The sequence below is a fragment of the Ananas comosus genome, linkage group 18, assembly GCF_001540865.1.
Source record: "Ananas comosus cultivar F153 linkage group 18, ASM154086v1, whole genome shotgun sequence".
Taxonomy (NCBI): Eukaryota; Viridiplantae; Streptophyta; class Magnoliopsida; order Poales; family Bromeliaceae; genus Ananas; species Ananas comosus.
The window spans coordinates 2,935,862-2,951,041 of record NC_033638.1 but is presented as its reverse complement, the minus strand read 5'-3'; the positions used below and the strand labels follow the sequence as shown (position 1 = coordinate 2,951,041).

The 15,180-nt window shown below is 34.4% G+C and overlaps 1 protein-coding gene across 4 annotated transcripts in view; it reads left to right on the top strand.

Annotated features, from left to right (window-relative positions):
- The window catches only part of LOC109724250 (branched-chain-amino-acid aminotransferase-like protein 2), a 43,588-nt gene extending 30,063 nt beyond the window's left edge, over positions 1–13,525 (top strand). For 3 of the 4 annotated variants that reach the window (XM_020253002.1, XM_020253003.1, XM_020253000.1), the window contains 12 exons: positions 5,357–5,545; positions 5,648–5,748; positions 5,912–5,966; positions 6,146–6,232; positions 6,358–6,409; positions 9,198–9,283; positions 10,510–10,563; positions 10,665–10,748; positions 10,844–10,915; positions 11,626–11,706; positions 12,489–12,524; positions 13,134–13,525. In XM_020253002.1, the coding sequence (XP_020108591.1) occupies positions 5,357–5,545; positions 5,648–5,748; positions 5,912–5,966; positions 6,146–6,232; positions 6,358–6,409; positions 9,198–9,283; positions 10,510–10,563; positions 10,665–10,748; positions 10,844–10,915; positions 11,626–11,706; positions 12,489–12,524; positions 13,134–13,268 (1,032 nt within the window). In that variant the 3' untranslated portion in view covers positions 13,269–13,525. Of the gene's footprint in view, positions 1–5,356; positions 5,546–5,647; positions 5,749–5,911; positions 5,967–6,145; positions 6,233–6,357; positions 6,410–9,197; positions 9,284–10,509; positions 10,564–10,659; positions 10,749–10,843; positions 10,916–11,625; positions 11,707–12,488; positions 12,525–13,133 lie in introns of all 4 variants that reach the window. The other variant, XM_020253001.1, reaches the window with a different exon arrangement.

Sequence of the window (15,180 nt, the reverse complement as noted above, 5' to 3'; positions counted from 1 at the left end):
TCATCAGCGCGAGAAGTCCTGAGTTCAAATCCTGTCAGGTTCTTAGTCTTATTTAATTTCTTTCCATTTAATTCAAGTCCATGCCTGGGCTATTAATAAGGCTCGAGTCCAAACGTGAGAGGGAGTGTCGAATATAAATATTAAAAATACTCTTCTCTGATAACTTAAGCTATTGGAGAAAAATGGTTGTTTCATATTTTTTAACAAGCCCTAAAAATGTTTTGTTCTATGGTTTGATAGAAGTCTCAATGTCACTCCCCGGGCTACAGCGGAAGTCTATCCTTGGTATGTGCACAGACCCGCCATGTGTACAAGAACGCCCCCGTACACACGAAGCGTGAACATTCAACCAATTTCATTACTATTATACAATGCCATATAATAGATGAATTATAAGTTGATGGGTATCTAAAGCATGAACATCAACAACTACTAAACTAGGAGTAGTTTACATCCAAATGTCACTCTCAAAATGAATTCATAGTTTTTCTCATCAACCCTCAAAGTGTAATACATGTACTAAAATCATAATTAAATACATTGTCGTATCAACATAGCTCTCCAAAATATAAAAAGGTTAATCCCTGCTCAGTCCAGAAAAAAGGGTCAAAGGGCTTTAGCTGTTACGAAACTCCCTTTCCATGATCCTGCTGCTTCCCTCGCAGTTGAAGGCTCTGAAAGAAAACATCAAATACGAGGGTGTGAGAACTGTTAGATATAGTTCCCAATGGACACCTCCGCCGAGAGGGGCGCACTATACCACTAGGTCAACTGAGGCATCAGTAGTAAGAAAAATTGAAAATAATAGCTGTAGTAAAGGAACCATGAATTAAATGTAACTATGATGAGAAAACCATAAGATTGGAATAATACTACTATGTTTATATGCTACTTGAAGGGGAGGAATCATGTCTCAACTTTCAACTATGCATCAATTTAGTTTATGATGTTCAAAGACCAATATTTACCCAATCTCTTGAGGACCTACACAGAGTATAGTTCTAACTTGTGTCGTACCTCATGAACTATGTTCAGCAACCCACATACGGAGCTGTTCTTTACACCCATCGCCCAATCGACACAGAAAAAAACGAAGGCAAGCTTGCTCGCAATGGCTATTCCTCTGGAGTGCCTTGGCTTGTAGGGAATGACTCTCACAAGCAATGTGTTAGTTGAGCTCAATTTGGCTCTTGCAAGCTTTAGTCTCATGCATAATGCTCAAAGGCCATAAATCCCAAGTATTTGACCTATAGTCACATAAGAGTTTTCAACTCTAATACTATGTCTCAACATGTCATTTAGAGAATGTGTGAACAAGTAATCTCAATAAATGTCCATGTCTAGTAAGAGGTTCATTTATCTCAACTCGATCAACATGATATAGAGAGTAGGAAGCAACCACGTAAATACTAAGTAGATGTTCATGTCTCACAATGAAGTTCAAGTATCTTGACTACATCAACATGCTATTTGGAGTAGAGGACAACCAACATATATAAGAATTATGCTCAACAATATGCTACATAAGGCATATATTAAGGAATGTACAACTAACATGCAAATAATGGTGTTACGACATATTTAGTATCTCATGCTATATGAGGATACTATATATTACGACATTTTTAGAGTAGGATTATATGATATGAGATACCTAGTTATATTATTACTATATTAGGCATTGTTGCTATATTAGACTCATCTCTTGTACTATATAACATCATCAATAGAATTCATGAGGGTATGCTCTTTTACCCTTTTTTCAAATGGAAATGCCATGTTTCATATTAATAATGAGAGTTTCCAATGTCATGTTTATTAAGGGATTAAGATCATTTGAGAAGTAGATAGTATAGGAGTTCATCAATTTCGGTTAGGTCGAACCCACAAGATAGTTGGCAAAATTCTTTCATTTCCCGGAACCAAGTTGTCTCGTCTTCTCTTCTAACCCTAAGAGATTTTTCTAAGTGATGAAAACCTCCAAAAATGCTCATACAACAATTCTCTAAAAATCATATGAAAAATAGGTAGAATATACTTTAGCTTAAGAAATCCTTAAAATTACTCAAAATCAAGTTGTTGGGATTTCAATTCCAACTTACAAGTGGGTTTCCAATCATCAATTCCAAGCAAAGGCCCCACATTTAGAAATCCCCAATTTAAACCCTAATTTGATATAAACTAGAAAATCTTCAATTTACTCTCAAATTTATCTAATTAGAGAGTCTAGATTTAGTTACTAACCTCAATCGAAACTCTAAATCAAGCTCAAGGTGCGAGGGTTGAGGATTGGAAGCTCCAAGCTACCTCTCTTCCAAGCCTCAAGCTCCAACTCCAGTTTTTGGTTGGTTGAATCCTAGAGGGAAAGAATGAAGAGAGGAAGAATCAATGGAGGAAAATAGGAGAAGAAAATGAAGAGGAAGAAGAAGATGAAGAGGAAGAGAAATCTCATCTCTCTCTTATGGGGGATAAGAATAAGAACAGGAAGAAGAGAAAAGAGGCATATATAGATGCTAGAATTTCAGCTCTCGCAGCATTGAGTACCGGTACTCACATTTAGTACTGGTACACAATACAGTTAGTACTGGCACTCCTCAGAAGTTCTTCAGAATCTAAACTCTAAATCTGACAACTTTTCTATTGTGTATCAGTACTCACATTTAGTATCGGTACTCGGTACTATTAGTACCAATACTCAGAAGTTTTTCAGAATCCGAACTCTATATCTGCCAACTTTTCTATTGTGTACCAATACTCGAACTTCGGTACCAGTATTTCCAACTTCAGTGCCGACACTCTTAAAGGAGTTTCACAAAATATGAGAGCTTAACAAGCTGAAATCACTACTGAGTACTGGTACTCCAATTTTCAGTGCCGGTGTACACTACAAACCTGTAGTTTTGCAGATTTTGCTCACCGACCTTTGTTTTCGCAACAAAAACACTCCAACCCCTCCCAAACATAATCAAAACTATCTAAATAGTACTAAATATTATTTTTCACTAGAATTTTAATACTTTGCAAAAGTCTAGTGCAACTTGCAACCACACGTATCATTCATCACTACCCAAAACCTCACCAGCTCACTTCTACTACTTCAAATTCCAGCAAGCATCAAATAAACATTCCAAACACAATTCCTTGGTCAATAATTCACCAATTAGACCGTAATCTGGTTCCGGTCCATTAAGCCCATATTTCTCATGATCCAAACTTCTTCCCACAAGTACTAACTTATCTTTTACTCCTTGAAATTCTTCCAACTAGCATCACATGTTATATCCCATTCATATCTGCTCATTATAAAAGTCCCGTACGCTACACCCAAACTCTACGAGATTTAAGAAAACCTTGATTCCCCATGAAGAATATCTTCCAGGTATGGAAATTCACATTATCAAAACTAAAACTCCCTCTAATCCTCTTTGGGAAATAAGAGGAGAGGTATCAATATGTTTCTTGAAGGAAATGTGAGAAGTAAGGTTTAAACTTTAAAGTGCCGTGGCATGGGACGTGCCGTTATCTGCGTGGCACGGTACGACACCGGCATGCTTTCGTGCCGACACATAATACGCTTGCGTGTCGATGGATACGTATGACCTCCTAATGGCACGCTTTGGCACAGACTTATTTCAGCTTTTTTGATTCCAATAACCTTTTATAATATTATTTTGAAAGATTTAATCAAATAATTATGAATATTTGCTATGTATAGTTTACTATACTTATCAATTAACATACTTGTTAGCTTTTTTGTATGTAAAGTACAACTATACCTGATACAGAATAGAAATTTTTACAGGTTAGAATTTTTAAAAGGCAAAGACATTTTTCTTTCTTTCTTTCTTTTGATCATATTACAGTCATTTTTTTATAAAATGCAAAAAAATAATTTTTAAAAATTTTTTAAAAATTATTTGAAAAAATATTTCTAATTAATTTTTTCAAAAAATTAGTAGATATAAAAAAAATTAAGCAATAAATTATATGACAAATAAATTAAATAAATTTAAGTATCAATTGATTTAATTTAGCTTTTAATTTTATCAGTATTTTCAATCTTCTAACACACAAATAAAATTTTATATTTGATGTGCCTCAAAATTTCTTTATTAAGTTCGATTTTGTTCCCCTAATTAGGGAAAAGTTTCGCAGTGTGACAATTTTTGATAAAATAATTCGTGAAGATAATACGGATGTTGGTGCGACAAATTTTGCATAGATCGAATATGTAAATTAAAAAGTTACTCGTATATTAACAAACAAAAAAAAATTAAATTATAATTTTTTTGACTTGGCTAACAAATAGATGTTCGATTTGCAATGTCTTTGAGGGAGTGTGGGGTACCAGAATGCTTCGGGTACCCCAAAGAACAAAAAGAAAAGAAAAAGCAAAAAGCAAAAAAAGAAAGCAGAAAGCAAAAAAAAAAAAAAAAAAAAAAAACTAGCACAGTGCCGACACGGCATTGTGCCGCGGCACACTGCGCCATGCCGCACGACCGTGCCCCCTTCTTGGGGGCACGGGGCGGCACTTTGATCCATAGTGAGAAGAGGGAGGCATCTCCATTCCACCACTTGGAAGAGCTCTCACCCTGTGGGAATTGGTTCCGAAAGGGAGAGAGAGGAGAACATTCACTTTGACAAACCCACACCCCCCACCCCCCCGGGGAAAAAAAATATAATAATAATAAAAACCAAGAAGATGGTTTCAGCCCTACTTGTGCTGGCATAGAATAGCTTGGCTAATACACCTCAACACTTTGAGGCATGAGCCGAGTAACAGATCTCTGATGATATGGTTTATGCAAAATGCCCATTTAGGATCAGATGATACTTGCCAGCCTGTATGGCTGGTACAGCCATCTGTGGGTAGTTGAACTTTTCGCGAAATTTAGTTTATGAAACTTCAATTTTTGTTTCAATCAGATCCCTCCATTAAACTCCATTTAATTTGCCTAATGGAGGGATGGCAATATTAGTTAATTCAAGATAAACTTGAGATGATGTGGCAAATTAATCAATTGCCACATGTTAGCTAAATTAGATCCCTGGAACAGTTTATCTTTATCTGCAATCTTATGCCTATCTTTTTCTCTTCAATTTTCTTCCCAAAAAATGTTTCATTTTACTTTCAAGTGATAATTTTACTTTCAAATTGCATTTTGCCTTTCTTTGGACATTTTTATCTGGGAGATGATGTGGGAGCTAAGTTAGGTCTTTTGAACATTTTATCTTTCTGTTACATTCAACTGACACATTTTTTTTCTCTCTTTGATTTCTTTCCGAAAGAATCTTTCGGTTTCATTTCCATGCGACATTTATGCCCAATCATGTTATTTTATGTACTTTTCTCCAGAAATTTCCATTTGCGCTGTATGACTTACTAGAGCAGAGCTTGCCTTTCTACAACATGCTTAAACGCCAAACTAGGCAAATGGTAACACCTCTGGGACCTTCATTACCTATTCCTACTCTTCCAGTTCCTGCCAATGAGAAAATTCTTGTGTGGGTTGGTGATGAGCTCTTGCCCCGTGAAAGTGCAAAGGTATCTTGAAATTGTATTACTTCACAGTTTGCAGACAAATTCTTTTTTTTTAATTTTTTCCGTTTCTTCTTATTGTGTTAATCTAAGACATCGTTGTTGAAGGTTTCAGTTCTCGATTCAGTTGTACAAGGGGGTGATGCAGTGTGGGAGGGACTTCGTATATACAATAGAAAGATTTTTAAACTTGAGGAGCATTTAGATAGGTGACCTGTCCTTAAACTTTCTCCAAGATTAGAAAGTTTTTATCCGTTTGTTTGTTGAATATAACTTTCAGTTCCAAATAAGCATTCCTATTCACTCTGAATGATTTTCTTTTTTTTTTTTTCGCATAAGTTTTAACCTGTAGATTTGTTTTGGATGGTCCAGATTGTTTGATTCTGCCAAAGCTTTGGCTTTCAGCAATGTTCCAACTCGTGAAGCGGTAACTGATTAAAATTCATCGGTCTTTATTTGGGATGGCATTCTTAATCTTTTAAATAGCAATTCCATAATGATTATCTAATGATATAAGTCAGTTACCATTCTGCACTTTGTTTATGGTTAGACAATCTGGGGCTTTAAGCGTCAGTGATTTTGCATTTATATTTCACTTAAGCTCAGATTAAGGAGGCCATCTTCAAAACTCTCATCTCAAATGGAATGTTTGACAATGCTCACATTCGACTTACTCTTACGCGTGGGAAAAAGGTATTTCTCCGTGCAGGCTTGATTATCAATGTTTGAAGCATACATACTGTATAATATCAATACTTTTCTTCAGGTTTTTCCGCTTATATTTCTTACCTCGCCCAAATCTTCACTTTCTCCTTTAGGTTACATCTGGAATGAGTCCAGCTTTCAATCTATATGGATGCACCTTAATTGGTATGCTCTCCAAACATTTTACTTGTTTATCTTTCAAACATGTTAAACATGCTGATATAAACTATGAAACTCTATGTAGAGTTGCCATCACATTGCAACTAAGGAATGAGTCCTGGCTTATTTGCGTTATGTTATTGTCTGATTATTTGTTTGCTGTTATGCATATATGCAGCAACATTTCAATTATCTTTTTGAAACCAAGGAATTTCTAGTTGGATGCATCGAGGGACTATTTGGAGGCATGAACTTCTTGTTCAACCTATTTCTTGTGTTTGCCTGATGGGCGTTTGGTAATTGGTTGATGCAGAGTATGAAAAGATGTCTGCAATCACATACTTTATATCTTAGTCATTTTTATAGAATATAATAAACCAGCTTGAGGGTGGAATACATTATCCTTGAAAATCAGATTGAGGCTTTGATTCAAGCTGCATAGTGTCGGGAGCTTAGGTCGGTTTTGGCCGAAAGCAATCAGATCGAAGCTTTGAGCAAGTGATTAAGAAAGAAATAAATAAAAGATGCGTGTGTGGTGATAATGCAATTCATTTTTCTTTAGTACATTCTGACAAATCAATACATTTCAATTTAAAGTTTTAATTTGTTAATTCTTGATTCTTGAAAATTAATACTTCTAACTGTATGTTGATTAAATGAGGGCAAGCGCAGAAGTTAGAGGGATAATTAAAACAAGGTAAAAATGTATAAAACTTTCCTAAACTATAGGCTATTTTGATTCAACTACCCAACCTTTCAAAAATTTGATTTTAGTACCCAACCTTTCAATTTGTTTGCTTTAAGTGATTGGATGGCTTTTCGGATACAAAATCTAAGCTAATTGCATACTATAATGAATTTATGGTTATGTAAATTGCATTAAATATACTAACTATATTTGTAAAGCAAGGAATAACGTGCCGTGGCACGGGGGCGTGCTGCTTGTCTCCCGGCACGGTACGGCACAGGAATGCCTCCGTGCCAACACGTGGCACGCTTGCATACCGATGAATATGCATGACCTCCTAGTGATACGTTTCGGCGCGTTTTTTTTTTTTTTTTTGTTCCCAATAAATTCTTATAATGTTATTTTGAAAGATTTGGAAAAATAATTATAAATATTGGCTATATATAGGTTACTGCACTCAACAATTAATATAATGGTAGGCATTTTATATATGTAAAGTAAAATAAGACTATAGCCCATAGAGAATAAAAACTAAAAATCAATTTACTTTCAAAATTCTTTTGATTTTACCTTTTTCTTCAAAACTTCAAAAAAATTATAAAATACAAAATTAGAGAAATTTATTTTTCCTTAAAATTTTTATGGAATTTGCAAGATTCATCCATATTGATTCGACGAGAGACCACATGATGACTAGAGTAACTAGAGTAGCACTACAATTGCCCCAATAATTTCTTTTAATTTTGAATCTTCTAAAAATATTTATTAAAAGTTTGAAGGGATTTTTTTATTAAAATTTTTAAGAAAATTTGTGAGATCCATCCATAAAAATTTAACTATAAATCATATGACGAATAATTAAACAAATTTAAATATCAATTGCTTCAATTTAGTTTTTGATTTTATTAGTCTTTTCTATCTTCTAAATCCAAAAATAGAATTTTCGAAGTTAAAAAGGTATTATTGTAAATCTTATACCCAATGCTAGATGTATCCAAAATAATTAAAAATCAAACTACATAATGACTTAATCAAGTAGATGTATTTTTATGTTTTTGTAAACTATAAATAAAAATTTGCATAATTTCAAATTTCTTCAAAATAGGAACTTTACAACTTAGAAATATTCAAAATCTATGAAAAAAAATTAAAATTATAAATGTTTTTTCTTACCTAAAAAGTACATTTTCGATTTGCTATTTCTTTGCCTTTTCTATTGAGATCGAAGTGATCAGAGTAGAAACAAAGTAGAAAGAGAAGGGATTGAAAGAAGAAATTAGAGAAAAAATTATAATAAGAAAAGGAGGAAAAAATAGGAAGAAAAAAAAAAGAGAGGAAGAGATAGTGAGAAGAAAAGAAAAGATTGAAAGAGCGAGTTGAGGGAGAAAAAAGGTAGAATAGAATGAGAGAGAAGGATGTGTGTGGGCAAAAAAAAAATTCCAAAAGTAGGCCCAAAACATAAAAAAAAAAAGATTAAAACTTAAAATGTTGTGTGCTCTTATAGGCACGCAGTGGCACTGTGCTGCGATACCTTTTGACTATCGTGATGTATCGCGCGATACCGAAAGGGTATTGCGGCACGGGGGGTCCAAGAGAGACTCCCCATGTATTGTGCCACCAATTGTGCCCCTTAATTGGTGGCACGATACGTATCATCCCGTGCCGACCGGCACGGGGCAATACTTTAAACCTTGCTGTTAAGGTAAACGATGCATTCAAAATTTGAAGTTAAAGAGTTACTAATTGGCTCAAACCAAATAAATTAAAAGGTTTGGCTCTAAAATCAAAATTTTTAAAAATGAGGTGGTCAAATCCAAATGGGTAATAGTTGAGGTAAGTTTTATACATTTTTACCTTTAAACAATTAGTCGAGTATTCTTATTGAAGAAACATTTAGTTTTCATGTCATATATTTATTTGTTTTCTGCAAATATCTCATTATATCCTTTTTATTTTCTTGTTATTTTAAACTGAGGAACTCAGCATTTTTAAAATCATACTAATGTCTGAGGCCATAGATTCATAGAACATCAGTAGATGTTTCATTATGTAGGGATCGTAACTCAAAATGCAACACTCTTATTGGATTTTCTTTATACAATTCAGTGCTTGCTGAGTGGAAACCACCGGTTTATGACAACTCAGGCGGTATAAAATTGGTGACTGCAACAACACGTCGTAATTCACCAAATGTGAGATCCTCTCCGTAGTTCTTTCATTATCTTTTTTTTTTTTGTTTTATTATGAGTAGATTCTTCTGATGAAGATCAACTGCTAATTGTACCAAAAACGGACGGAAACAGCTTAATTTGATATAAATACTAGAAGAGCAATACAACTCTATGCATATAAATTGTTAATTAACTATGCAACATGTATTTTCAAAGCAGAAAATATCGTCTTTCATAATGCTTAGCTTCTTGGAAGTTTGAGTAACCACTTAGCAAAAAGACCAAGTTTTGATCCCAGATCAGAAGCTGTACTGGCATGATGATATCCTAAAACTATGTTGATCATTATGTCAGTTACCAATTTTAAGAAATAGCCGGTTAAGTTCATTCTCGTGCCTGGTTCTGAAAACACCTAGGAGTATGTTACCTACGTAGATTCCTCGTTGATCTTAGCATATTTAGTCGCTCAAGAAAATTGCTGCATGTCTATGTTTACACATTTACTTATGCTAAGAGCAAGGATTAGAGTACCCATCAACACGGGCCGTATCTACCGTGCCATATCGTGCCAGCAAAATATCGGCACGATACAGCCTCCGTGTCGATGGCACAACTCAAAACACTCTATTTTTGAAATTAGTAAGTAATTTTCTCAATACAGTTCAAAAGATTTGATAAAAATACATAATAAATAATTGGCATATTTTGTTGCTAAAAAAAATAAATATTTCATGCCATTACGTGTCGACACACATATATTTTTTGTGACAGGCATGTATCGGCACGGTCCGGCATGCGCCATGCCGTACCGTGCCGGCAAGTTTCGGTACGACCCCGTACCACGGCACTTAAATACTTGGCTAAGAGCAACTAATTCACACGCAAAGGCATCCTTATTTGTATCAAAAAAGATGCTAAGGCCATATGGGATTTTCCATGTGGAAGTTCACGCAACCAGTTCTTATTTGGTAAGCCAGTGGTTATAGGCAAAGATTTGGAAGTACAGCTCACCCTTTAGATTCTGTAGTATGGCTCCCTCTTTAGATTCTGAAGTGCAGCTCACACAGTAGATTGTGAGCCCTACTTGGGCTTTTAGAATTGTAGCCAAACTACTAGACTGGTCTTCATCATTCTTTATTAGTTGTTCACCTTTTGTACACTTATCATGTTTATAATATCTTAATAAAGATTATAAGTTCACTTATATTTTTAAACCAGAAAGACCTTTAGTCCTTGTCTTCTCGCAGAGCATAGATTCCAAGATTCATCACAACAATCTTATCAACAACATTTTGGCAAAGGTTCTTCTTTCTCGACATACAACCTCTATGCTTAAAATTATCAACATTTTATTGTTTAGCTTATCTTCATGATGTGCTGACTGAGCTTTCTTAAAGAACAGATAGAAGGAAACCTTGCCAACGCTGAAGATGCGGTCATGCTAGACAAAGATGGTTTTGTATCAGAAACCAATGCAACAAATATTGTAAGAAGCTATTTGGTTATAATTTTTGTGTTGGTTTATTTCTGAATAAAGCAGATTTTAGGATTATCAAATAACGCAAGTCAATTTTTCAATAGTTTATGGTAAAGAAAGGCCAGGTATTGACACCGCATGCTGACTACTGCCTTCCAGGAATAACTCGCACAACTGTAAGTCTGATCAATTTCTCTTTAACTTGCCAATATATTTGAAGTAGAATCCCACAGAAAAGAGGGTAACCTTTTCAAATGATATTTTATAGAAGTCCTTGAGTGCTTTGACCTCAAATTTGATGATAGGGCATCCTTATTATTAGACGTAATCTGTATGTCATAAATTCCTACAAAGCAAAAAATAATGTAACATTGTTTACTTAGAGATTAGCTGGTTCCAGAATTGATAATTGTAATAGTTGATATATGATGTTTGCTTATATAATATAGGATATTAAAATTAATGAATTTTTGTTAGCGAATAACTTTTAACTATGTAGATTAAGATCGTTGACTACAATTTTCAAGCGAAGAACGTTATCATATTTTTTCATAAGGTTGTTCAATTCAAACAAACCATTTGTTTTCTATTTTATTTATTATAAAACTATTTCAGAAAAGTGTGAGTTTTTGACTTGACTCAACTACTGTAGATCATGTCATGCTATGGGGGTCGTTGATTTCAATGCCCAATGATATAATTTGAGTCTGATGCACCAAGGGTGTTGCTCCTTGAAACACCATCCGTATCTTGCTTATTGTATTCTGATGCAGTCTTGTCATTAAACATTGTAGAAAACCTTTCTGCACTAGTACTATTTTGTGAAGGAACAAAATTGGATTCTGAGCGCTAACAAATTATTGGATCATTCATCAAAAAATCACAGGTGATGGATCTAGTGGTGCAAGAGAAGCTGGTTCTACATGAGCGACGTATTAGTCTATCCGAGTTCCATGCTGCTGATGAGGTATGTTAGTTTTTGATACAAAGGAGCCTTTTTTTTGCTGGTGATTGTTATCTTGTTTTTGCTTCAAAGTTGGACTACTAACTAGTCTAATTTAGTTTGAACATATCAACTGGTAGATCACCTACTGGTTCATTTTGTTAGGATAAACGAGTACCGACTTCTTACATATTTTCTACAAAGGATAACCATTTTCTCTTTCATATTTTCACTTATAAATATGTCTACATATTGGAATGAGGTATATATCTAGGCGAAGCCTAGATATTGAGACGTCAAGTACTATCAGGAAATGCAATAAGCAAAAGAGGCGGTGGAGGAAAAACAAATGCAATAATTCTTAGCGAGAATGATGAGTATGTAATTTTTATTTTCCTTCCTCTCTTTACCGCTAGAAATATATGTAATAGGCAGGCGACTTAGAATACTAAAACAAAAAGAAGCTTGTGGGATCTCTTTTGGGGAAAGTTTGTGCGTAAAACAAACAACCTTTAAATAGAGCAGGCAAAAAAAAAAATCACAGGTAAACGCTGTAGGATAATTTTTTTCGCACTTCATCCTTGTAAATGAAATAGCACATCTAACCACGAATTTTCTTTGAGTACCTGTTTGTAATGATGAGGATGCGGTCCATGCAGTGTGGTGAAGTGATCGCATCCGCATATGTCATGTGCATACACTTGCCTATGCACTGCATTTTAGAACAGTGGAAATAAGATATCCTTTTCTATCTTTATATGGTTTGCTCTGTTTTCCATAGTGGTTTGCTTATTATTCTCATCCAGGTGTGGACAACTGGAACAATGGGCGAACTTACCCCAGTGAGTCCTCTTTTCACTAGTATAGAACCAAATTAATTTTCATCTTTCATTGCGTGATAGCATGTTCTCATCATGTTCTTCCTGAACAAACAATAGATTGTGATGTATTGAATTACATATTTCGGCAAACTGTGTGATCAATATCATAGCAGTAAACAGTTATGGAATTCATCCTGAATTTAGTTGTTCAGGATCAAGATAGGATGGTGGGGAATTTGGCGTCCTTCAAACCAAAGGCATTGTGAATGATACTATGCCTTACATTCTATTTGTTAAATGATGTTGTTGTCCAAAAACTTGAAGTTATCAGAGAACAGTATTTTTATATTTTATATTCAACACTATTTATCCTGTGTGAACTTCTTATACATATGAAGTTTATAATGTACAAGTGTTAAAAATGGCCAAAAGTTAAAGCTCTCCATGGAATAGTCGTCGAGTTTTGTGGGAAGGTGAAAAATGGGACTTTTATGAAAGAACTCACGGACTTAAAATTCTCTCTAGAAGTTGGCAATCTGCTTATCAATCAATATCCCTACAATTTTTCGCAAATGTTGCCTAACCCAACTCTGATTTATACTAATGGTTAATGTGCTTCCATTCCCGCAGGTGGTTATGATCGACGGACGAGTAATTGGCAACGGAGAAGTCGGCCCCGTGACAAGGCAAATCCAAAGTGCCTACAAAGCCCTCACTGCAGAATCCGGCTTGCCGATACCAATACCTACGAATGAAAAGGCTTGATTCCCTTTTCGTCGACCATTGCATATCTCATTATTGCAATAGATGCTACCTTAAGCCATGCTGTAATAAAAAAAGATACATCAGCGCAACTGTGTTTCTCCTGAGGATAAAACTGTTGGTCATTTTTTTATATGAGGAACAAAGGATAATTTATCAAGTGTAACAAATTTTTTTATTTTTTTTATTTTTTAATTTTTTTTAGGTGAGAAGTTTTGGAAAGCTATTTTTCTCACTTGAAATATGAAGATTTTGTGCAAGTTATTTTGCATAATGAGACTAACTTCTATAGAAAAAATAAAATAAGCTTTGGAAGCTCTATAATCGATATATATATATATATATATATATATATATATATATATNCGTATCATTGAAAACAACTTGGTAGCACGGAGGTCTCCGTGCTACCGATAGTATACTAGCCTAACTCATATATATATAGTGTTGAGCTACTGTGCTATCAGAAGTATAAAAAATTTGATGCTTTTGATTTTTTGACTCTTGAATCAAGAATTGTACGATTGGGATGATTATGGTCTTCTCTAGAGTTGAGTAGTTCCCATAGGATAATAGTATTAATCCAAAGTTTAGAAATGATTAAAGGGACTGATCTAAGGGCCAATATATATATATATATATATATATGAGTGAGGCTATTATGGTTTTGGAAGCACGGAGCCTTTTGTGCTTTTATGTCGTTTTCGATGTTGCGACTTTCGAATCGTCGATCGGCTCTGTTAAACTTGATCTAAAGTATTTGAAGTATCTAGAAAATAAATTTTATGATTTTTCGATATCATTTGCCTAGTGATTGAAGGGGCTCAAAATCAATAATTTTAATGGCTGTAGTGAGCTATTTGCAAGTTTAACAGTGTAGAAATATCCAAATCACGTAAAATTTTGATAGAAAATTCTTTCTACTATAGCAAATGAACTCCGTTGCCACCCATTTGTTTTCGATGATGGAGCCTCCAAATCGACAATCGGCACCGTTAAACATGATCTATATCACTTGAAGTGTTTAGAAATCAAATTTCATACATTTTCGATATTATTCTCTTATCCATCGAGTAGACACAAAAATGAACGGCTGAAAATGAATATTCTTTAAAAAATGATGATAGGAGTCTTGTGATCAAGATCAAGAGTATAGATCTTGTTTTATATAGTTTAAAGAATTTTCTAACAAAAAATCAATTGGTTTAGATATCTTTACGCCGTTAAATGAGAAAACGCCTCATATCGACTATTAAAATTACAAATTTTGAAACCCTTCGATTATTAGGCAAATGATGTCGAAAAGTTTTGAAATTTGATTTCTAAACACTTCAACTGGTAGAGATCATGTTCAATGATACCAATTGTCGATTTGGAGGCTCTATCATCGAAAACAAATGGGTGACAACAGAGCCCGTTTGCTATCGATAGTATTCTAGCTCAACACTCTCTCTCTCTCTCTCTCTCTCTCTCTCTCTATATATATATATATATAGAGAGTCCGGCCGTTAAAAATTATCAATTTTGTGAGCTTTCGATCGTTAGGTAAATGATGTCGAAAAATTATAAAATTTGATTTCTAAAAGTTTTAAATACTCTAGATAATATTTAACGGTTATGGATCGTCAATTCGGAAGCTCTATCATCGAAAACAACTTACGAGTACGCAGGCGATCGTACTCATAAGAGTATAGTAGCCGGACTCTATATAGAGGAGGGCTACTATACTCTTATGAGTATAGAGCCCTTCGTACTCATAATTTGCTTTCGATATTGGGGTTTTCGAATCGCTGATTCACACCTTTAAACATGATCTAGAGTATTTGAAACTTCTCGAAAATAAATTTCGTAATTTTTCGAAATCATTATAAAGTCAATCAAGCGGGTATAAAATGAACGGTTAAAATCGAACGAC